The sequence below is a fragment of the Misgurnus anguillicaudatus genome, chromosome 5 (assembly GCF_027580225.2).
Source record: "Misgurnus anguillicaudatus chromosome 5, ASM2758022v2, whole genome shotgun sequence".
In the NCBI taxonomy this organism is placed as follows: domain Eukaryota; kingdom Metazoa; phylum Chordata; class Actinopteri; order Cypriniformes; family Cobitidae; genus Misgurnus; species Misgurnus anguillicaudatus.
In genome coordinates, this window is record NC_073341.2 from 32,438,648 (window position 1) to 32,462,732 (window position 24,085).

Below are 24,085 nucleotides of genomic sequence, written 5' to 3' on the forward strand. Positions count from 1 at the left end.
TCTAGATACATATGATCCCATTCAGACGTCGTCTCTTTCAGGGAAGACCTTGCATTTTCCAACATGACAATGCCAGACCACATACTGCATCAATTACAACATCAAGACTGCATAGAAGAAGGATCTGAATACTGAAATGGCCAGCCTGCAGTCCAGATCTTTCACCCATAGAAAACATTTGGTGCATCATAAATAGGAAGATGCGACAAAGACCTAAGACAGTTGAGCAACTAGAAGTCTGTATTAGAAAAGGATAGGACAACATTCCTATTCCTAAACATTGGTCCTCCTCCAGCTGTTCCTTATATGTACATTAAACTTTTCTGGCCTCTTATTGCTACCTGTCCCAACTTTTTTTGGAATGTGTAGCTCTCATGAAATCCAAAATGAGCCAATATTTGGCAAGACATTTCAAAATGTTTCACTTTTTTTTCACATTCCTTTTTTACTCACAATTTCTACTGTGTCCCAACTTTTTCTGTTTTGGGGTTGTATTTCAACTTAAAAAATATACTTTATAAAATTAACTTTTATTTAGCATATATTTAAAATATATTTTGGCAAAAGAAAACTTTTTTGGCCATATATATAATTAAAAATGTATGTGCTTGCTCTTGAAATATATGTTAATAGATAAAGGTTAAAACTAAATATATTTCCAAATTCAAAAATATATCCAATTGAGCATTACTTTCTACAAAATATATTTAGCATATATTTAAAATATATTTCTAGCCAGAGAAATGTATTTTTTGCTGTATGGGTTGATGCGGTGTGTCTATGTCACAAATAATCTTTTTAAAATAAAACACAATTTTTTATATTTAACTTAAAATAAGTTTGAAATACCAAGATAACTCACCAAGATGTAACAAAAGAGTAGCATTCAAACTTTTATTGTTTAGGAAATTTTTCCCAAAAGCTATAAGTTATATGGTTTAGCAAAATGTATGTAATTCTAAGAAGGTAAGACATCCTAAACTCGAAAATATTAGATGATTAATAAATAATATTTTTAATATTGCTTTCAAAAATGTTCAAATAACATTACATTCATACTACGAATATTTATATTATCATAGTGTTCCTGTAGCTCAGTTAACACTTTGCCAAGTTAACATTGCAAATGGGGTAGATTCCAATCGGGAGGACACATACTGCTAAAAATCTATACTTGTACGTTGTTTTATGAAATCATCCACCCATTGCATAAATGCAAATGTATATTTAAGCAAAATATCCCCAAAAAAAGACACTGATAGTGAGTAAAATGAGGGCATTAATATTGCAGACAGTCTTCCATGTGCGGTGTTCCTCAATATTTGTGAGTTTCTTTTCCAAAGCCTTCTTTTCCTCCTCACTCATCTTTGGTTGTGCTGCATTAGAGAAACCACACAACCACATCCCAGCACGTCTCCACCATGCAGGTGTGTCTTCACCGATCCCCTCTGACTCTGCATTGCTGGGCTCAGAGCTTGCTGGACTGGACCCTCTGGCCCAGGGGTCTTCCAGCTCTACACGTTCCTCCTTGCTGTGCCTTGTCCACCAGGTCAGACGAACAAGCTGTAGTGAGATGTAGTTATATACCATGGTTATTATATACTCTCAGAAAAGAGTGCAAACGCTTTTACTGGGATGTTTATTTTATAATTATATTATGATAATTAGAAATTACAATTATGATATTTTTTCATTAAAATAACTAAGTTATCGTGTATCACATAATAGTTAATAGTTACATGTTGTTTGGGAATAGGAGCAGTGCAGAGGCTGACAACCGTGATGACCAGAGCTGTTAGTCCGAGCAAGATGAGGGCAAAATATAGGTAGTGCACATCTTTTAGTATAGCAGGACGTAAGTCTTTTTCTCCACATGATGGGGTCCCGTACACAAATTCCATCACCATTCTCACTGTCCCGATCACAAGTCCAACCATCAGACCCCAAAAAGCCCCCTGTTCGTTTAACCAAACAAGGCCATTAACAAAGTTGACTTGACAGTTTATCTCAGAAGTCATTATTAGTCATTGCATAAACATCAATCACAGTTCTGAGCAGGGCTTATTCAAGGAATAGCTCACCCAAAAGCAAGGCTTTGAATCAGTTCATGGAACGAAAAACAGAAACTTTTGATGTTTTGCAAGGAAAAGAAACTTTCCACATTATTTTTTTTCGTTCTTTGACACGATTTTTGTGCAATATGACTCGGTGAAGTTCCCTTCCGGTCGTCGTTGACTCATCGGAGAAATGAGAAGCTTGCCATCAGCAAGTAGCCTACTCAAGCCCAGTCTCTCAGTAATAAGAGGTAAATATTTAGGCTACCAAGTTTTTCAAGATGATTTTTTAAATACTAATTAGTGGTGTAACGGATTGCATTTGATCCGTGATCAGTACAGATCAGGACCCACGGTTTGGCTCGCATGCGATTCGCAGATTAATACACAAAAATAGGGTGAAAGTTTCAAAGGCTTGCAAATGTTAAAGGAAGAGTATGTAAGAAATTTATATAAATTAATCATAAAATGGCCCTGATATGTCACTAGACATTAAGAAATCATTTTCATTTCAAATACTTATATCACTGACAACAGTGGTCCGGCCAGAATATTGTCATTTAAAAAGTGGAGTTGCAGCCCTCAACTGATGTTTATGTTGTCATTTTGTGTATTAGCCCCCATTTGTGTGATTGCAGTACCAGTTTTAACCACAAGTTTTGTGATTGCAGTACCAGTTTTGGCCACAATCCTACATACTGTTCCTTTAACACTTGATTTTAAACAATTTTACCGCAAAAGGCACTAAAGTGAGCAATTTTCTGTAGGCACAGATGCACATGCGGTTGAATGTGTCCGGTCCAACTCCAATCAAATGTGATTATCCCCATGCCTTTCAAAGATCAGAACTCTTGATGTGTAAACTTGAGAGAGAGATGCGCTACTGTGTCTCATACTGTAGTGTAGTCCATTAAAATACATTTGGCAAATAAAGCACTGAAAAACTACGTAATTTTCGCTTTATGTGGAACGACTGTTTATGCTGCATCTTCTTCCTGAAGTGCCTTTTGGAATTCGTTGTCCATCTATGTGTGTGCGCGCCTGTTTAAGTGCACTCAAAGCAATTTTCTGTAGGCACAGATGCACATGCGGTTGAGATCAGAACTATTGATGTATAAACTTGAGAGAAAGTTGCGCTACTGTGTCTCATACTGTAGTCCATTAAAATACATTTGGCGAATAAAGCACTGAAAAACTACGTAATTTCCACTTTATGTGGAGCGACTGTTTATGCTGCTTCTCCTTCTGAAGCGCCTTTTGGAATTCGTCCTCCGTGTGCGCGCCTGTTTAAGTGCACTCAAAAGTACATACACGGAGAGACGTGTTTCAAAAAGCAAGCGAACAATCTTTCTGTTCTTGACAAGACACATAAAAACCAAAATGATTTCGAAATACCACAGTATTCTTTTTCTAACAAAAACATTAAAGTTGTTTGTCAATAAACGACATGGCCGAAAATGCCCATGTCTTAATTCATGTACAATGCTTAAAACAAATGTAGATATGTCAGAATTACAGTTATGCCGCTTACATAATGTAGCCTTTTTTAATGTTTGATGACAAGATAGAGACTTAAGTAAATTATGTTGACTAATAATTTAAGTTTAAAGTCCTAATGATCAGCCTTACTTCTATGACCCACAGCTGACATGGAACGTTATTAACCGGTTGGGGAACTTTATTTTTTTTTTTGTTCTAACCGGTTCAGGAACGTCAGTTTTAGGGTTAAATCGAAAACCAGAAACGTAAAATACTGTTTCTGTTCGGAATGAACCAATTGGGGAAAAAATCTGGTTCAAAGCCCTGCCAAAGCTCTAGACCCGTATGAATTTCTTTTTTCTGATGAACACAAAAGAAGATATTTTAATAAATGATGTTAAGCACACAGCCAATTCTAGCCATTGACTTCCATAGTAGGAAAACGAATATTATGGAAGTATTGTGATAAATGATGAAGAAGATATTTTGATAAATGATCGTACTTGTTTTTCCTACTATATAAGCAGGGATGGGCAACTTCGGTCCTGGAGGGCCAGTGTCCTGCAGAGTTGTTCTCCAACTTGCCTCAGCACACAGTTTCTAGTATGGCTAGTAAGACCTTAATTGGCTGATTCAGGTGTGTTTAATTATGGTAGAAGCTAAACTCTGCAGGACACCAGCCCTCCAGGACCGAAGTTGCCCATCCCTGGGTGAACTTTCACTTTAAATCAGTGGAAAATACACACCTGTTCGTTTACCCGTTCCCAGAAGATTGCCATAAGGAACACTGTGGTAATGGGAGGTGACAGGTAACTAGTGATGGCCTGTATGTAGTCGAAAAGCTGTCCGCTATTGGCTGATTGAATGACTGGAATCCACACAATGCTCAGACCCACTAGCAATAAAATAAACACCCTGCAGTTGCAAAAAAATGTCAGGAAATAAGACAGCAAATCTATAATATTGACTGTATTTGTATAGTAAGCATAGCTAGTTGATATGTACTCTGTTGTGGAATTGCCTTTATCAAAACTATACAGGTTTACATTTATTCATTTAGCAGACACTTTTATCCAAAAAGACAACATAATGTGGTTTGAGGGATTGGTGAACTAGTTCTACTTTCATTTAACTACTTTGTAGCGTGCATATCAACATTTAGACACTATTCCTCTAAGTAGATCACAGGTTTACATTTACATTTATTCATTTAGCAGACACTTTTATTCAAAGCGACCACATAATGTGGTTTGAGGGATTGGTGAACTAGTTCTTTTATTAAACTAGTTTGTAGCACGCATATCCAAATTTAGACACAATTCCTCTAAGTAGATCATTTTGTTTCAAAGAAATGCCTGTTGATATTTTTTTCCCACCTGCCCACCACCATGAGCTCTGTCTCGGAGGCCCGGGGCCGGATTCGCTGCCATATGTCCATAGTAAATAGTGTGCTGCTACTGTTGAATATAGAGGTGAGAGAGGACATGAGTGCTGCCATTATTACAGCGATCATCATACCTCTCAAACCTAGAACCAAGTTACAGTGAAGGACAGTATGAGTCAGCAAGTAAGAAACTAATAAAAGATGTTGTATAACAGTCAGTATATTTGCTAACCTATGAATACATTTATTGCTGCTGCATTATAGGCCTACTTTAATATTTGCCCATACATTATTAATCCTTGAGACCTTGAATATATAATGAATGTAATCATTAATATATAATGTCAATTCTTTTTCTGATAAGGACACACAAGGTTGACGTACCTACTGGCATGAGCTCCACGACTAACTTTGGGTATGCAATGTTGGAACAGCCCACCCTGACCCCACAGACCCTCAGGCATTCATCAGGATCCACACATCCTATCTCATCTACAAAAAAACACTCATTTACCACTCAGTAAGAGATTTTGCAAACATTGCATTTATTGCAGGACCCGATTAAATGAAAGTAACAGGTCAGCCAAAAATGAAAATTGTGTCATAATTTCCTCGTACACTGCAAAAAAATTATTCTCAAGAAAACATTTTCTTTTTGTCTTGTTTTCAGTAAAAATATCAAAAAAATCTTAAATTAAGATGTTTTTTCTTGATGAGCAAAACGACCCAAGAAAATACAGTAAGTCTAGTTAATAGACCAAACATATCAAATTTAAGTGATTTTGTGCATAAAACAAGCAAAAAAAATCTGCTAATACAATAAGCAAATTTTTCTTGAATTTATCATGAATTTAGTGTTTAAGAAAAATGTTCAAGATTTTTTTGCTTACCCCACTGGCAGATTGTTTTGCTTGTTTTATGCACAAAATCACTTAAATTTGATATGTTTGGTTTAAAAACTAGACTTATTTTCTTGGGTCGTTTTGCTCATCAAGAAAAAGCTTCTTAATTTAAGAATTTTTAGATATTTTTACTGAAAACAAGACAAAAATACTAAGATTTTTTTTCTTGAAAATCATTTTTTGCAGTGTACTTGTAAAAGCATTTATACAGCTAATATGCACTCTCAGAAAATAAGGTACAGAAATTTTTGTCACTACGACGGTACCTTTTAAACGTCCTAATACAGTATGTACCATTTAGGTACAGATATGTACCTTTGAGGTACCAGTGTGTACCTTATAGGTGCCAATATGTACCTTTTAGGTACAAAAGTGTACTTTTTTGAAAAGGTACCACCCCAGTGACAACTTTTGTACCTTCATGTACACTTTTTTTCTCAGAGTATAGTTATGTGTTAACTTTCTCTTGACTTTTCACTTAAATTTCTCTTTCTTTATAATAAATTTACAGACATTTCTAACATTAAGTTGATCCAACTTTTATTTTTTACATTGTATATAAAGAGTTTAGTTCCAAAACTACTTCTTTTTTAAATTTGTTAATTCCAATTAATATCAATGAAACTGCAGCTGGTTTGTTTTGATTTAAGCCTTTATTACTACAATTTTAAAAACCCTAACCCAAATTATTGTTAATTATAATCAATGTATTTATTATTATTAGTACATTGTTTTTTAACCCCTTATACGTCACCTCACCCTATTGATTTCAATCTACACTCTTATAAATTTCAAACGATATACAGTTTGTCATGATTAAATAAGAATTCACATGCAAAACACTGAAGTAAACATGGCGTCCCGCTGGCGGGACAGTGACATTAAGCAGGATATAGTTTTTTTTTTTGAGGCACACTCTCTTCATAAATGGATCAGTTAGTCTCCCTACATCATTTATTTTATAAAACACTGTTGAAATGTCTATTCCAGAGGCTTAGACCTTTCCAACGATATATAGCTTGTAGACATTTCTAACATTATGTTCATTAATTATGTCATTATGCGGTACTGAGTGTACCTAGATTAATGAGAAAATAAATGAAGCGTAGTATCAGGCGGCAACATAATAAAATTAAAAAAGTGAAGGGGGTCTGAAAGTATCCAGTATCCAGACGCCTTTGACTTTTAAAGAAGTTGTAAAATCGATCCTCTACATGACCTTTCCCTTAAAGTAAAGAGTAATAATAGATTGATAAGAACAATGTAGGGTGTATAGAGTGACATGGTGTACCTGGATAAAGTGCTCGGCTGATCATGCCTGGCATAACTATGAAGAACATGGGGAGTAGCTTGAGGTATCCACCCAGTACTGAACCACCCTTCGCGTGGGACAAGTTTTTGGCAGATAGGGATCTTTGTACTATCACCTTTAAATAGCAGAGACATACTTTGAAAAAGTGCCTATACAAATAGTTGCTTTAGGCAATGCTCACATACTCAAATGTAAAATGACAAAGCATAAGTGCTCTTGTGTATCACCTGGTCTGTGCACCACACCCATGCGGCCAAAACCGTTAGCCCGAAAATCAGGCCTGGCCAGGGAAGGTCTCCTGTCAACGGATCTCTAAAGATATGAAAGGCGTCGGTGCGAGGAAGATGACATGTGGTGTTAGGGACTGTGATGGCAGGTATAGCTTTCTCATACTGATCCAGCAAACCCTCATACCACCCCACTTTATCGAACGCTGCCAAATGAAAAACTTTTAATTGCAATCGGCCAGGAATAATTCAAGTTTAACATAACCATTAGATATAGGATAAACATGAGATCTATACCTATGAACATGAGGACAAAAGCTCCTACTACCATGATTACAGTCTGTAAGGCATCAGTGTAGATTACAGCCGTAAGACCGCCTGTATTAAAACAAGGCAGAAATTAAAGCATTCAACAGAACAGAACACAAAAAAATCATTTAGTACAATAGTTCTCAAACTTTTTTGGCATGGGGCCCCCCTTGTATGCAATGCATCCCTTCATGACCCTCTTAAAGAAAATTTTAAATTATGACATAAACTCTAAAACTTAAAATTAGAATTAAACATAAAATGATACCATGTACTGTTGGTTAGCATAGCCTTATTTTCTGAGGTTTATTAACGCAAAATTATTAATGTATTTTGTAAAATGTCATAAAACAGGGGCCCCCTGGCACCATCTCGCAGCCCCCAATCTGAGAACCATTGGTTTAGTACACTCTCAAAAAAAGATACATGAAGCTACAAGTCACTAGTACACTTTGTACCTACATATTGGTACCACTATACTTGCTGGTACCTTAGAAGTACATACTGGTACCACAAAGTTACATAAATGGTACATACTGTATTAGGACCTTTTTAAAAGGTACCGTCCCAGTGACAAAAAGGTACAACTTTTGTACCTTTTTTCTGAGAGTGTAATAAGTAACATAAAATATCAGTATGATGTCTCAGCACTTTTTAAACTGATGGCAATGTGTTACATGTTCAAGTGACGTGCCTGTCATTTAATTACCAGCTATAGTATAAAGTGCAGTGACAGCCAACAGCAGAACAGTAGAGAGGTACAGATCCCATCCCAGAGACACTTGGATGAACAGAGCACCTGAAAAAATGTCTGTCTAGGAAAAAAAACACCAAATTTATCTTTAGTTTTAATATATATTTTGCTGTATATAGGGTACTGTATTGTTGCTCACCGGCCATAGTCAGAAATGATGCATTGTTTTATGCTATTGTTTGTTTATTTATTCTTGATGACATTCCAGCATCTATGGCTATATTCATGGCGAGAACTGGTTAATATATACACAAGTTAATCCATACAAACATTGGGCGAGGGGCAATTTGGCACCTCCAATTCACAATGGCAGGAAACCGGATCACCTGGAGTAAACCCACGCTGACAATGGACAACATTCACACACAGAAAGGCCACCTGACCTAGCCGGGGGTTTTATGCTATTGTAATAGTATACCCAGTAACCTAATAGTATAAGTCAGGGGTACCCAAACTCTGTCCTGGATAGCCAGTGTCCTGCAGAGTTTAGCTTCAACCCTACACTGCGAAAAATGATTTTCTTGATGAGCAAAATGACCCAAGAAAATAAATCTAGTTTTTAGACCAAAAATATCAAATGTAAGTGATTTTGGGCAAAAAAACAGCAAATCTGCCAATGAGATAAGCAGAAAAATCTTGAAATTTTTACTTAAACACTAAATTCAAGAAAAATTCCAAGAAAAAGTTGCTTACCCCATTGGCATATTTTTTTGCTTGTTTTATGCACAAAATCACTTAAATTTGATATTTTTGGTCTTAAAACTAGACTTATTTTCTTGGGTTGTTTTGCTCATCAAGAAAAAGCATCTTAATTTAAGATTTTTTTAGAAAGTTTTACTAAAAACAAGACAAAAATACTAAGAATTTTTTTTCTTGAAAATCATTTAAAATGTTACACTGCAAAAATGACTTTCTTTCTTAGTATTTTTGTCTTGTTTTCAGTAAAAGATCTAAAAATTCTTAAATTAAGATGTATTTTCTTGATGAGCAAAATGACCTAGGAAAATAAATCTAGTTTTTAGACAAAAAATATAGAATTAAAGCTAATATGTGCATAAAACAAGCAAAAAAATATGCCAATAGAATAAGAAGAAAAATGTTCTTGAATATAGTGTTTATGAATATAGTCTTTCTTATTCCATTGGCAGATTTTTTTTTTGCTTGTTTTAAGCACTAATTTACTTAAAGTCTATATTTGTTATATTTTTGCTAGGTCATTTTGCTCATCAAGAAAATACATCTTAATTTAAGAATTTTTTGATATTTTTACTGAAAACAAGACAAAAAAAACACTACGAAAGTTTTGCAGTGTACTAAGCATACAAAATTTTTACTTAAACTTCAGATTTTATTGTTACAAATTAAAGTATTTTTTTAAGTTGATCCAACTTTTACTTTTTACATTGTATATGAAGAGTTTGGTTCCAAAACAAGATAACTTTTGTTGTGCGTTCCAATTAATATCAATCAAACTGCAGTTGGTTTGTTTTTATTTAAGCCTTTTTAACTAAAAATTTAAAAACCCTTACCCAAATTATTGTTAGTTATAATAAATGTATTATTTACTATTGTTATTATTATATAACTTATACTATAAGATTTTATTTGTTAACATTAGTTAACATAACAAACAACAATACTTTCACTTTTTTTTTAAATAAGTTTTAAAAATTTGTATTACCGTTAATAAAGATGAATATATGCTTTAAAATATATTGTTCTTTGTTAGGTCATGTTAATAAATGAGACCCTATTGTAATACAATTAGTTCCAGTGCTTGATTCTCAAAAGAAAGTTATTTTAGTGATTTTACTTCATGTGTTGATACATTTTTTTTGCTTTAATATTTCTATTGTATTGTAACCGTTTTATAAAGCAGTAAGGAATTCGATGGACGTCACGCCTAAAAGATGTTGTAACAAACGTGGCTTATGTCCCGAAATTTGCATATCTTTATTTACTTATACATTGGGCATTTAACAAGAAATCTTACTGATATCTTGGTGAAAATATAGAGTATGAGAGACAGCACACTCATGTAGATTCTGATGCGTTGACCCCCGAACCTCTTCCTCAAATACTCCGGCATTGTGACCACTCCAGATGAAATATACACGGGTACAAAGATCCAGCCTAAGGCAATGAGGAGCCACGTTGCCTACAGAGTATCATAGTACTTAGACTTCTTAAAATTGCATATGGAAATTAGTCCTTACTAAATCAACATTTAAGACTTGTTAAATGGGAACCAATGAAAGTGACATACATTCCACTCGAATCCCCCAACCGCGATTCCCCCTGCAGCTCCAGTCCCTGCTAATCCAATGAACAGGCCGCTGCCCACGTTACTGGACATCAAGGAAGCACCAATCTTATGGGAAAAACAAAAACAAAATAGAGACGTACTGGGATTTTTTTTTTATAAAGTACACTGCAAAAAAATATTTTCAAGAAAAAAATTCTTAGTATTTTTGTCTTATTTTTAGTAAAAAATATCTAAAAATTCTTAAATTAAGATGCTTTTTCTTGATTAGCAAAACGACCCAAGAAAATAAGTCAAGCAACAAAAAACAAGCAAAAAAATCTGCCAATGGGGTAAGCCAATTTTTCTTGAATTTTTCTTGAATTTAGTGTTTAAGAAAAATTTTCAAGATTTTTTTGCTTGTTTTATGCACAACATCACTTAAATTTGTTTTTTTTTTTTTGGTCTATAAACTAGACTTATTTTCTTTGGTCGTTTTGCTCATCAAGAAAAAGCATCTTAATATAAGAATTTTTACTGAAAACTAAACAAAATACTAAGAAAGAAAGTCATTTCTTGCAATGTTTACAATTATAACATTATGAAAACAAGGTGTCCATTCTCATAACATATCATAATTGCAAAAAAAAGGACATCTTAAAGACCATGAATAATAAGAGTAGTTATTTCAGTTGTGTGTTTATGCTTGAAAACTTAAAAAAAGGCTAGAATGTTTGCATAAAATAAATCAATATAGGAGTTTGCAGTGATTTAAATATCTCTCATTTCCTGGTTAAAGTGATTCAGGTAAGAAACTGTAAAGCAAGTTTCCTTGTGTGTAAAAAAAATTATTCCTGCAAATTTCTGCCTGTTCCCATAAACTGTAATCACATAACTTACTGGCCACCATGTCATGGATCGTCCAGCCAAGAAATATCCACCCACCGTCCCACGGTTGGCTCTGACTGAGGACTAAACAGACAAGCTCTATCTCAGCATCAATCATTTAGACATGAAAACACAGAATCCATTAAGAGACTGGCAATAAAACTTTTATACACCGAAATCCCAATGCATAACTAAAACTGAACATGCACATATCGCAGTTTGTTCAGCATCAACGTAGCATTTCCAGAGTGGCTGCAGATTTTCACTTACCCATATTCCAACTGCCAACACAAACACGAAGTAGACCACAATCACAGCAATATCAGCAGCCTGTAAAACAAATTTGTTGGGCACCTCAGGCCCGGGGGTGCCCGTTACAGCAGGTGTAGCTGTCATTTTCAACAGTGCCTTAGGATAAAGTGTGAACTTTGAAGCAGGTGTTGACTTTATCAATGATTAATCAGTCTGTTAAGGAATGCTGAGAATGCATTATATGTACACAACACAAGCATTGCCAGATTGTGTGAGCTATAAAATATTTTTAAAGATAACCAGTTATGATAAAGGATGACCTGTAAATAAAAATGAAAGTGATGCACTTGAAGATGCATTGGTGATTAAAACATCAGGGGCCGTATTCCCAAAACATCTTAAGGCTACAGTAACTTCTAACTTGGTGATTCTGGAGAAACTCTTAAAAATAATGGGCGTTTCAGTCCTAATTGAAGGATTCTTATTAAATGTTTGCTCTAAGAGAATTTCCCAAAATGTTTTAGTGCTAAACTGGCTCCTAAATCTGTAAAAAGTAAGGGGTAGTCAAGAAACTCCAAAGTCACCAAATCCCAAACTGGCTGTTGCCTTCTTTTCATGTTTAAGTTGGGCAAGAAGTAACTGGAGTTTGGTTTCCTTTTACATTTGCATGTCTTACATTGATTGCAATATCCATGATTATTCTAGTGGTTCTCAAACTGGGGGCCCACGAGATGGTGCCAGGGGGGCCCCAGTTTTATGACATTTTATAAAATAATCATGAATTCTGTGGAATTAAACCTAAAAAAAATCAAGGCTACTAACCAACAGCACTACTTTGTAGCATTTAATATGTTTTTGTTTAATTAAAAGTTGAGTTTTAGAACAGTTTTTTGTCATAAATTTTCTTTGGGGGGGCCACGAAGGAATGCGCCGTACACAAGGGGGGCCGCACGCTGAAAAAGTTTGAGAACCACTGTTAGTCTGTTTATTAAAAGTCTGCTTAAACAATCTCAAAAAATAAAGGTGCTACACAATGTCATAAATGAACCATTTTGGCTGTATGGTTCCATAAAGAACCTTTAAAGGCACACCAGGCAAGTCTGAGTATTATTTCTCTACTAGCTCCCCCTAGTGTCTGGGAGTAAATGCTTTCTATATCTGAGACCTTACGAGACTGAATGACACCGGGTCGGATACAGCGAACTTGCAAGTGGAGTATTCTTCCTACAGACGGTAGGGGCGGGCGAGAGGGTCTTCATTCGTCATGTAATGAGTCATTTAACCATATACCGACTTTTGAAGATGATTTATTTACATAAAAATGCTGCCTTGTGTCCCTTTAACATACTGTGTCATAAAAGGTTTTTATAATTGAAACTATAGAAATGTAATAAAGATTTTATTTTAATCCTTATGTATTGTTGGGGATGTTTTATCCACTATATGGTGCTTTTGAGTCTTAATTTGGCCACAACAATCTCTGTTTCAGCAAATGGAATGATTTTTGGTGACAAAATCTTATATTAACACATATTTTGGGAAAATACTTTGAAATTTTTCAAAAACTCAACAATACAAGCGACAAATTCACTAACCTTTTGTGTTGTTCGGGATGAAAAATCTAGTTAATGTATCAACTAACATAAACAAACAATGAGCAATACGTTTGTTACAGTATTTATTAATCTTTGTTCATGTTAGTTAATAGAAATAAAGCTTTTAATTGTTTGTTCATGTTAGTTCACAGTGCATTAACTAACATTAACAAGATTTTTATTAAGTATTAGTAATTGTTGAAATTAACATTAAAAAAGATTAATAAATGCTGTATAAGTGCAGTTCAAGTTCATGTTAAATAATGTTAACTAATTAACCTTATTGTAAAATGTTACCATTAAACTGCTGTAAAAATGTTTTGCACATGGCCAATTTTTTTTTAATGCCCACATGGTGATCAAAAGTAAAAATGACAAATTTTACCTCTTTGAAACAGGAAAAACCACCAACAATCAAAAATGCATGATTATATTTGCAATCAAAAAATGTCATAATGGAAGTCAGTGGGGCAAAAACAGTAAAGGAGGTAGAAAAAAAGTCATATCTAATGCTGCACAAAAACTAATAATGCATCAAAGCCAGTGTTTTTACACATTTTTGACATGCCCAAGACTGTGATAAAATGTTTTTAAAAATCCAGTCCACAATCACTTTTTGTATTGAAAAGAAGTCATGGACATAATTTATGAACTTGGCAATTAAATTTCTTTAATTTAAAACTTCCAAAAAATGTAAAAAAAAAAAAAATTAACTGATACATTTTTACAGCAGTTCAACCCAGTGAATGTTTTCCATCCCGAACAACACGAAAGGGCAGCGAACTTGAACAATGCAAAGGGTTAAAAAGCTTTGACTGAATGGATATTTGCTCAGTGGGGTTGAGGTACGGACCCCGAGGGGGCCAGCAAGGAAAACCACCTAAATTTCACTATGATGGCCACCACTGTATCTACAAAGTCATCATTCTCCTCTATAAACCACAACATAGAGCAATCATAAGAAGATTTAGGTCATTTTCCTTACTAGCCCCATCAAAGTCCAAACCTCAACCCCATCCAGCAAATTTGGGGCAAGTTGGAAAATAAACTGCACTTGTACATTCAAAGGAAAGCCTTTGGCTTGAGTTGCAGATTGCATGGGATAACATTACTGATGAAATATAATGACACTATGCTAGAGAGATGTGCTACTGTAATTGCTACATAAGGTGGACATACCAAATATGAAAGTTAAAATTAGATAAAAACATATGACTCACTTGAAATCATGTTTAGGTGGCAAAAAAGGTCATTGTTTTCAGATCCGCAATGTGTTCTAATAATTTTGGCCCTCCACTGTATATAGAAATTAATCCCAATTTAATTCGAAATTGGATAAAACTTAAAAGTAGGAACACTATGAACATTTAAAGAATTTTTTAATGGTACGGTGACATATAAAACAAATTTGTAATTGTGTACATGATACAATATAAATACTGTGAATGAGGCAATCAACTGCATGAGCTCAATTTGTTCATTTCGTCTTCCAGAATTTGCTATAATCATCCACTTTAAAATCATCATCAAACTCTTCAAGTTTCTGCTTGACTGCACCCCTCTTTGGCTCTCTTTTCCGCATCCTGATTTTCCTCTCCTCTTCAGAGAGGCTGGTGATATCCACTGGCATCTAGAAAAAAAAAACATGTGTCACAAATATTTAATATAAAAATATGAAAAAAATGTGACCCTACATGTGGAAACTCCAGGTCAAGTCATTTTTAGGCATTCTGTGAAAATATAACCTTGATCTCTTTAATACTGACCGAGTAAGATCATGTCAAAGATTAAAATCAATGAATGAAATCCCACCTTGATGCTCCTAATCTCATAATTTAATTATGAGACTTTAGCCTGGATTTCACAGACAGGGTCACGTATAAAGTAAGGGTGTCACGATTTCGATTTTAAATCGAAATCGATCGAAATTAAGTCACAACCTCGAACTTCGAATTAAAAAATTGGATCGTCGATGCTGGCACGCCCCCATGTCACGTCCGGTCGGCTTGCCAAGCGGGGGAAAATAAACTCTCAGAAGTGCCTTTAAAAACATCCATCCAGCGGAACGCGGTTTATATTTTAAACACGAGGGATGTATTGCTCCTTGAAATGCATATCATAAACAGGATTACTACCTAGTGATCTGCCTTCAGACAGAGCGCAGCTCTCTGCACGTGCATGAGAGAGCCGCCAAGATGCAGCGGGTTTACTTTTGAACAAAAGGTATATTTTGCCTCAGCTCGCATGAAACGCATAAAACTGAACAAATACGTAAGGATTATTACTTTAGTTTATGTTTAGACTTTGGACAGATGCGAGATGCGCATGCACGTGAGACAGAGAGAAGCGCAGCTGCTTATGACGCACCGGTTTTAGTTCAGATAATAGGAGTCCAAGACGCGCGCATTGGTCTATCTGCGTGCAAGAAGGAATTCTCTCTCTACAAGCTCTCTCGCGTAAAGTAAAGCCCACAAACCCCCATGCGAGGAAAAGCACGCAATGTGCATGTTAATGTGAAACTATAATAATAATAATAATAATAATAAAGGCATATCATTTTTTGTCTTAAAAAAAAATCATTTAAAAATCGAGAATCGAATTGAATCGTGACATCAGAATCGAAAATGTAATCGAATCGAGGATTTGGAGAATCGTGACACCCCTAGTATAAAGCATAAAGGGTTAGTTCACCCCCAAATTACAATTTTATCATAAATCACTTACCCGTTCGCTCTAAACCACCAAGTTCTTTGATTGTCTTCAGAACACATTTTTGGATATTTTTTATAAAAACCGGAAGGCTTGTGACAGTCCCATAGACTGCAGTTTGATTTTCACAATGAAAAAACAACTATTTTCATTGCTTAAAAACAACGTTATTGTTATGTAAAAATGTGAATCGGAGAATAGGTGCTCTTTAAGTATTGCTTACAATGTTTGCATGCTTAGGACCAAGGAGCAAAACAAATTGTTGAATAAAATAATTTGTTTTGTTTTCTTTATGCACAAAAGTGTTCTTGACGCTTCATAATATTAATATTGAACTACTGATGGACCTTTTTGGCTTCTGGGCTTCATTGTGAAAATTGAAGGACTTGGTGGTTTAGAATGACACAGGGGTACGTGATTTATGATAAAATTTTGGGGTGAACTAACCCTTTAACATGGTGGCATTTCTTCAAGCTTATAACATAACGTAAATGTCTCTTAGGAGGAATAGGAGAAAAAATGCGGATAGTATTTAGTCACCAATCCAGCAAACATGTGATAGTGAAGAAATAAAGCCAGATTTTTATGTGTGCTATTAGTTTAAACAACAGCTCCACTGTATAATCTACTAACCATCATTACTCTCCTGGGCTCTTTGTATCTGATGTTGATGGTGGATCCGTCAGGTCTCACCAGCAGGACTGGATAAAGCCTCTCATACTTCTGCCTGCCGAACCGGACCACACAGGTTCTGTTAGAGTTTAACTGACCTGCTGTGCTGTGAAACGTGGATGTTACTTGTGAGCATCTGTAGGTGACTGTCTGAAGACATCTGTGAAAACAATAAACAGTACGATTTGACATAGACATCGATAACATAAAAACAACAATAGTAAACGGACTGTAGATTTTGATGTTCTTCAATAATAAAAATATGAGTCTTCCCACATGACAAAAAATACTTGTAGTATAATTGTAGTATAATACTACATTTTATTAATGTAAACTCTTCTGTAGTAAATTGATCAACTGTAGTATATACTGTAAAATTGACTATATAGTAAGATTCAAAACACTATAGTATCTAGGAATTAGTTTTTTCCATTTGTTTAAAATGTTTTTATTTATCTGTTTCAAATGTGAACATTATAGTATAAAAGTCACAATTTAATTTCTTTCTAAAACAAGCGAATGATCATGATCATCTTAAACTCATTCAAGTGATTTAGCACGCTGCTATCGCTGTTCGCTAACGTTACTTACCTAAATAGGCTTATGCAAGGCTGGCCAATTGTTTTAAATGCCATCATCACAACATATGCAACGATGAAAACAACTAACAAAAATAATTTTCATAAATGTGTTAAAAGAACATCATAGCGTTGTGAATGCAGAAGGTCACCATCAACAAACCACACGAACGTGTCCCTTCTTAAAATGGTTCCGCCTGGAAACATATACTGTAATTATATTAGTTCCGAAGTATTTTTACAATAATGGTTATTCACAAATATTCCGATTCAAAGATTGTTATTTTATTAATATGCAAATAACAGATGTTTATCATTACATTTTCTTAATACTGATAGTAATGTTTCTTACAGTAATGTTGTGTAAACCCGATAAACCACATGTATGCGTGCAATGTTTCATTTAAAATCCAGAACAATATTCAGAACATGTTTTAAAATGAGATTAAAGAAACAACTCTACATTAACAAAAAACAAACCAAAAGAAATCAATTTTATTTTATTTTTATTATTTTGCTGCACTCGTCTCAAACCACTTTCAAATACAATTTCATATGTTGCCGCAAGGGGGCACACATTAACTAAGTAAAAATCTTCCAAACTCATAAAAACACACAACACCCCCCAAAAATTAAAACACCTCTAAGAACACTTTATACTTTGCATAACACTGTATAAAGAATTTTATATATATTGTTGTATGAGCTAATAATTGACTAAACTTGTTTGTCCAATGAAGCAGTGGATGCCGGTGGAGACTTTTTATAATGTGCCACCAATCTGTCTGCTTCTCTTTCTCCAGACAGCACAGCTCCATGCACTGTGCCATATAAAGACTTCATTGTCGCCTCCCCTGCAAACATGACCTGAAAATCCTAAAATAGACAGAATGCAGTCAATTTTCAATCTGAGACTTCTTATATAAAAAAATAAGAAAATCACATGAGAGTGGTTTAATCTATTTAAAGCTACATACAAATACGGAATACAGCATATTTGATCAATTTTTATCATAATTTTTATTTGTGTATTTTAATAATAATTCAGTTACACCCAATTTAATTAATCCAAAATGTAAGACCACTTACTTTATCAGGATGCTGGCAGCCCACCAGCGGTTGTGCCAACGTGTCCATAACTTGCGCGTCAACACCAACAGGGATGAAACTGTAGGTACCCTTTACGAATTTGTTGCTGCGCCACTTCGTGCAAAGTACAGACTTTGGCAGAGGAATGTCTGGTTTTCCTTCGAAGTTCACAAAAAGTTCAAATTTACATGATGCACTTTCTTTGTTTAAGCTTAACTTATATGGGTATTTTCTGATGAAATACCTAAGAACATTCTGAGATGTTCTGTGATGGCAGATGAGAGTTCCTCTTCCTTCATGGTTTCAACCAGGTCAGCAACTTCTCCAGGGCACCAACCAATCAAGATATTGCCAAACCTAAAACAAGATTGAGAATTAAAAAGTTACAATTTGTTGTTGTGAGGAATCTTTAAATATGAATGTAAATAAATAAATGCAATATTAACTTTTCTTTAGGCCTCATGACAGAAAAGCTCTGCACGTTATTGAGCCACTGAGTTTTATTGGTGGAGATTGAGGCGGGGGTGGCGTCCTCATAAATGAGCCCGATACTACCAACATCGCTGTCCCAAAAGGCCTGCTCGTACTCCAGGAAGATCTTGGCAATATTGCCAAAACACAGCTTGTCGATGACCTCCATTTTATCAGCTGGGAGACAGGGGCAGAATAGGCATGATGCTTGTGCCTTTAGACACCCTGCACAAATAATAAAAAAAGAAATGTATCATTTTGTGCACCAAACACAGTAGTCATATGTTTCTCTCTTTTGTGCTACAGATGGAAGATGTCTAATACAATACTCATTTCTAATGAAAACACATACCAAGTGAAACAGTGACTATGACATGATCAGCCAGAAACTCTTCTCCATTTGCACAGACAACACTAATGGGATAGCGGCGGACATTTTCTCCAGAAACAGCCTCAGTGTTAGCAGAAAAGGATCCGTCCCATTTGATCTTACACACTTCCTTTTTTAACAGCAGACGGTCCTTTGGAAAGTCCTCCGACAGCATGTCGACCAGTCGAAACATTAACCTTAGATATACAAACACCAATTAATACTAAATATAAATTAATGATACATCATTTTAAATTAGGTAAATCTTTTTCATACCCTGGAACATTGATACTGTCGCCCATGTTGACATAGTACTTCCAGGAGTCGAGAGATACGCTATGAAGGTTTGAAGCACCGATGTCAATCAACATGTCCTTCCCGGCCAATGCCAAAACACTCGTTCTTATCTTTGCGTCAATGTCTTGCACGCTGTCAATCACACCCTTGATTCTTTCGGCAAAGTGCTCACCCAAACTCTTCCCAGTGCTGGAGCCACGGTAGCGGAGCATGTCCTCCCCTGCTTGATACGCACGTGCGGCCCCCTTTGTATCCACTTTTTGTCCCTTGTTATTGTAAAATACTTCTGCCCCATCCTCGAGGTCCTGGGTTAGGAGGTCAGACTTTTTAAATAGATTGTAGATGGGATTTTTTTCTGATGCCCCATGGATGTACTGCGCACCAGTATCAACACATACATTACCTTTAATATAAAACAGAGAAAGAAAAAAATGGCATTAGACAAATACAACATAGCATCTAAATGTTTTGCACGGCATGGAGTAACACACTTAAATCATGTGATACAACTTGCTGATAGGGTGAAAAGTATTTTGAGCTATTTAATAGAAGTGAAACCAATGAAACTCAAGTCATGTGTTTGTGGCTCCAACTCTGTTTCCGCAAATCACTAATACTACTGTTGCAAATACATACAGCCTAATTTTTTACCTTAAAGTTGAACCATGGCAGGAACACTGCATTATTTAACAGAAAACTTATAAAATACAACAACTCATATCTTTGAAAAGCTGAGATTCTTTTGATTCGAATGATATAAACCCTTTTAAGATATCAATCAACACAGCAGGTACAATTAGCGTCCTTTTTTAAGAATGCCAAGGGGTTTATCATCAATATAAATAAAAATTATAATTAATATTCGTTTTTAAAATATTACTAAATATTATCCTTTTTGATAACACTAGAAGGGGTGTTCATAAGGCTGACATGACACCTTCATAATCATGACATGACACGTGTCATGAACATGAAGAAGATTTTATGCATGTTAATGACAACTTTCATTAAGTGTCATTCGTTCAATTATGTCATTTGTAATGCAAAGATGACATTGTTTGAGACGTCTTTGTTATGACAACTTGACATAAACCAAAACAATATAACTTGTCATAAATCTGTCATAAACATGACATCGCAGAATAATTATCAAACTTAAGAAACTACCTAGGCAAGGCAAGGCAAGGCAAGTTTATTTGTATAGCACATTTCATACACAGAGGTCATTCAAAGTGCTTTACATAGAAATGAGAAAACAATATATTACCTAGCTTTATGGGTTAACATTACTTGAAACTGTCATTAAAATGTCATTAATCTGTCAAATAGTTTTATAACAGCAAACCAGGGTCATGAATATTTTTCTTGACCTCAACTACAGTGGTACACATTGAACATTGAAATGTCAATAAGTGTTAATACTACATCAAATAATTTTAAACACCTTAACAAAATGCAACAGGCACGTCAAAATATTGTACCACTGTAGTTGAGGTCAAGAAAAATATTCATGACCCTGGTTTAAAACTATTTGACAGAATATTAACACTTAATGACATTATAATGACAAATTATATTTGTACCACTGTAGATGAGGTCAAAAAAATATTCATGATTCTGTTATAAAACTATGTGACTATGTGTAGAGTTTTAACACTTAATGACATTTTAATAGCAAATTCAACTTGTATCAATGGTAAAAAGTGGTCAGTTATGTTGTCTTAATAATGTCAAGTTGCTACCCAGTCTCCTGAAGATGGGTATAAATAGCACGAAGTGTAAAAATCGTGCAATACATACACCAAATTCCACTTTGGTGTGCATATGATACGCCAGTCCTTCCCATTCACTTAAACGGTGCATCTTTTTTGTCGTTTTATTTATTGCTTTCTCAATTTTTTTCTGTTTTTCGCTTGGGTTTAGGGTTAGATTTTAGATTTGCTTAATGAGGTTATTTAATATACAGGTTTCTCCATGTATTTGTCCATATTTAAGCCATGGTCGCTTAGAGTTGGGGTTTGGGTTAGGATGTCATTTTTATGTAACAAAAAGTTGTTCTAACCCTAAAACCAAGCGAAAATGGTAAAAAAAGCAAAAAAATTGAGAAATAATAAATAAAAAAATAAAAAGATGCACCGTTTAAGTGGATGGGAAGGACTGGCGTATCATATGCACGCCAAAGTGGAATTTGGCGTATGTATTGCACAATTTTTACACTTCGTGCTAAAATACGCATCTTCAGGAGACTGGGCTGCAAGTTGTCATGACAAGTTATGATGTATTGGTTGATGTTATAATATAGTATTTACTATAGTAAAATGTAGCGAAATTCATAAATAGGGTACTGTAGTGTTTTTTAACCATTCCATATAAATATAGTTAATCAATTCACTATAGTTAATACTACAGAATATTGTCGTATACATTAACAAACTGTAATTACTATAACATATTAAAGTATACAACAATTTAGTACAGTTTATTATAGTAAAAACTAAAGTAGATTTATTCACTTTTATCATTTTCAATAAGTCTAATTTATAATTATACATAAAATAGGCCAACTAGGCTTATATAATAAGCATATAGCACAGTATTATTGTTTATTGTAACTTTGTATTATTCAATTATTATAAAAAAAATCATTTGCACGTGTTTTAATCACGTTTTTATTCAAGTGGTCTATTATAAAAGTAATATTATTGTATAATGGATATATTAAAATGTATACCTATGGTTGCAGTAGCTACTCTTCCTCCGACCTTCTCGGAGGCTTCCAGCACAGTGACGTCATCGAACCCGTTCTCTCTCAGCTTCTTTGCTGCGGCGAGTCCAGCCACACCAGCACCAACCACAACAATAGATGGACTTCTCTGTGTCATGACTGTGATGATAAAGTGACCACATTGACAGCAACCCGAAAAACACAAAATTTTCCAGACAGAACAATTTCCGGCATTCCATCATCAAAAATATTAGGGCAAATATCCCAATAAATTCTTTCTTTACGTGTTATAATTCGGGTCGAAATAACTAAACTTTTCAGTCAAAATTAGGGTTTAAAACAGTTTAGCTAGAGAATGAAGTATGTACTTACTTTGTATAGTAACAGAGCTAGATGATCACGCAGCTCAACCGGACTGTAAAAAACCGAAACCCTTGCGTTTTTTTCCATCTACTTCCTGTTATATATTCAGGATTGCGCAATTAAGTTTTCAGCTATTCGTGTCAGAAACGATCATTTGGTTAGAGCCAACGTCTGAAAAGCCAAATTAAGTATTTAAAAGTGCAAGTTTCTGTCACAACAAAACGAAACAAGGTGCGTTGTCGTTGTGCGTATATTGCTGACGTCCACATGGGGGCAGAAAATCCCAGGACATTCAAGTTTTAGGTCTAATTAGGTTTAGGGTTACCTACGATGAGTGAAATAAACTGCTTAACTTAAAGATCTAAATGTTCTTAATGATAAATGCCATTTCCTAAAGCTTAAAAACACCCCATGTAAAATAATGCACTCAGTTTTAAGCAGTGTCTTATGTTCATCAGCCATTTCGGCTTGACCGCAAAGCTGAGGCTTTATAACACCCCAAATCTGGCCAACCCATTCACTTGTCACAATCTGAGTCGACCTTTTGTTCAGCCTGACTCAGATGAATCAATGACCTTATTGTGACATTAATTCATCATGGGCGTAATTTATCATCTCTTAGCATCATTGTACCCAGGCTTATTGTTCAGTAATCTATGTTTTGTCTCAAAGCAGGGTCGAACAGATCTGATTCAACAAAAAGCAGGTGAAAGGGTCTTTACAAGAAAAAATGCATTCAAAGAATTCATTACCCTCATTGTACATCTTTGTTTAGACAGTCATTCACTGTCACTGCATGTACATTGAGATAGATGTGTCTAAAATATGTCCTTAATAAGTTACACCCATGCTGTTAAACTGTTTGTAGAAATAATGGCTCACTGGCTGTGTCAGTGTTTTGAAAACATCAACGTGATCGTATATCTCTAGATTATGAGATGATGACTAAAGGCCTGAGAGGATATCGTGGGATTAGAGGAACGCTGGATTTGAGAAGGTACTGCTACTTTTTCCCATGGTGCCATTTTTCACTTTGTAATAAAGTAACTTGTCAGGGCAGGAGTGTCCACAGGCAATAGTTCACTGACTCTTCTATCAACAATCCAACCCAAACCCATGCATTTTCGCTTATTATGCACATATTTGTAATGAATCTGCATTAAATTAGAAAAATTGAACTATGTTTACTATTATTCTCTGACTTTTTGTTTTTCTATTATTTGTATTCTTGCATTTGAATCATTATCTTGCAGGTCCTCTTGCAGTTCAAAGTTATTCAGAGGTGCTGAGCAAAAACCACTAAAGCTGTGAAGTTCTGTGTGGGTGCATCTTTCTCCTTACACAGCATGCAGAAAAAAGTAGCCCAAACAATGCCACATTTGTTTTTTGCCTCACATAGTTTTGTGTGGTTGC

General features: G+C 35.0%; 2 protein-coding genes across 2 annotated transcripts; both read right to left on the reverse strand.

Moving 5' to 3' along the window:
* Positions 1-937: 937 nt before the first annotated feature.
* On the reverse strand, positions 938-22,935 carry LOC129414332 (sodium/glucose cotransporter 4). The gene is made up of 18 exons (XM_055168359.2): positions 22,682-22,935; positions 22,316-22,468; positions 19,564-19,987; positions 19,270-19,484; positions 18,928-19,142; positions 11,822-11,881; positions 11,564-11,635; positions 10,688-10,792; positions 10,415-10,579; positions 8,377-8,482; positions 7,656-7,736; positions 7,359-7,564; positions 7,111-7,246; positions 5,302-5,409; positions 4,910-5,060; positions 4,280-4,448; positions 1,740-1,955; positions 938-1,563 (listed from the first exon to the last, which is right to left on the reverse strand). Exons 2-18 carry the CDS (start codon positions 22,464-22,466, stop codon positions 1,228-1,230), a joined length of 2,916 nt encoding a protein of 971 aa, XP_055024334.2. The 5' UTR covers positions 22,467-22,468; positions 22,682-22,935; the 3' UTR covers positions 938-1,227.
* On the reverse strand, positions 14,761-17,554 carry mrpl55 (mitochondrial ribosomal protein L55). Its single transcript, XM_055168358.2, has 3 exons — positions 17,371-17,554; positions 16,741-16,939; positions 14,761-15,028 (listed from the first exon to the last, which is right to left on the reverse strand). Exons 1-3 carry the CDS (start codon positions 17,415-17,417, stop codon positions 14,876-14,878), a joined length of 399 nt encoding a protein of 132 aa, XP_055024333.2. The 5' UTR covers positions 17,418-17,554; the 3' UTR covers positions 14,761-14,875.
* Positions 22,936-24,085: the final 1,150 nt, after the last annotated feature.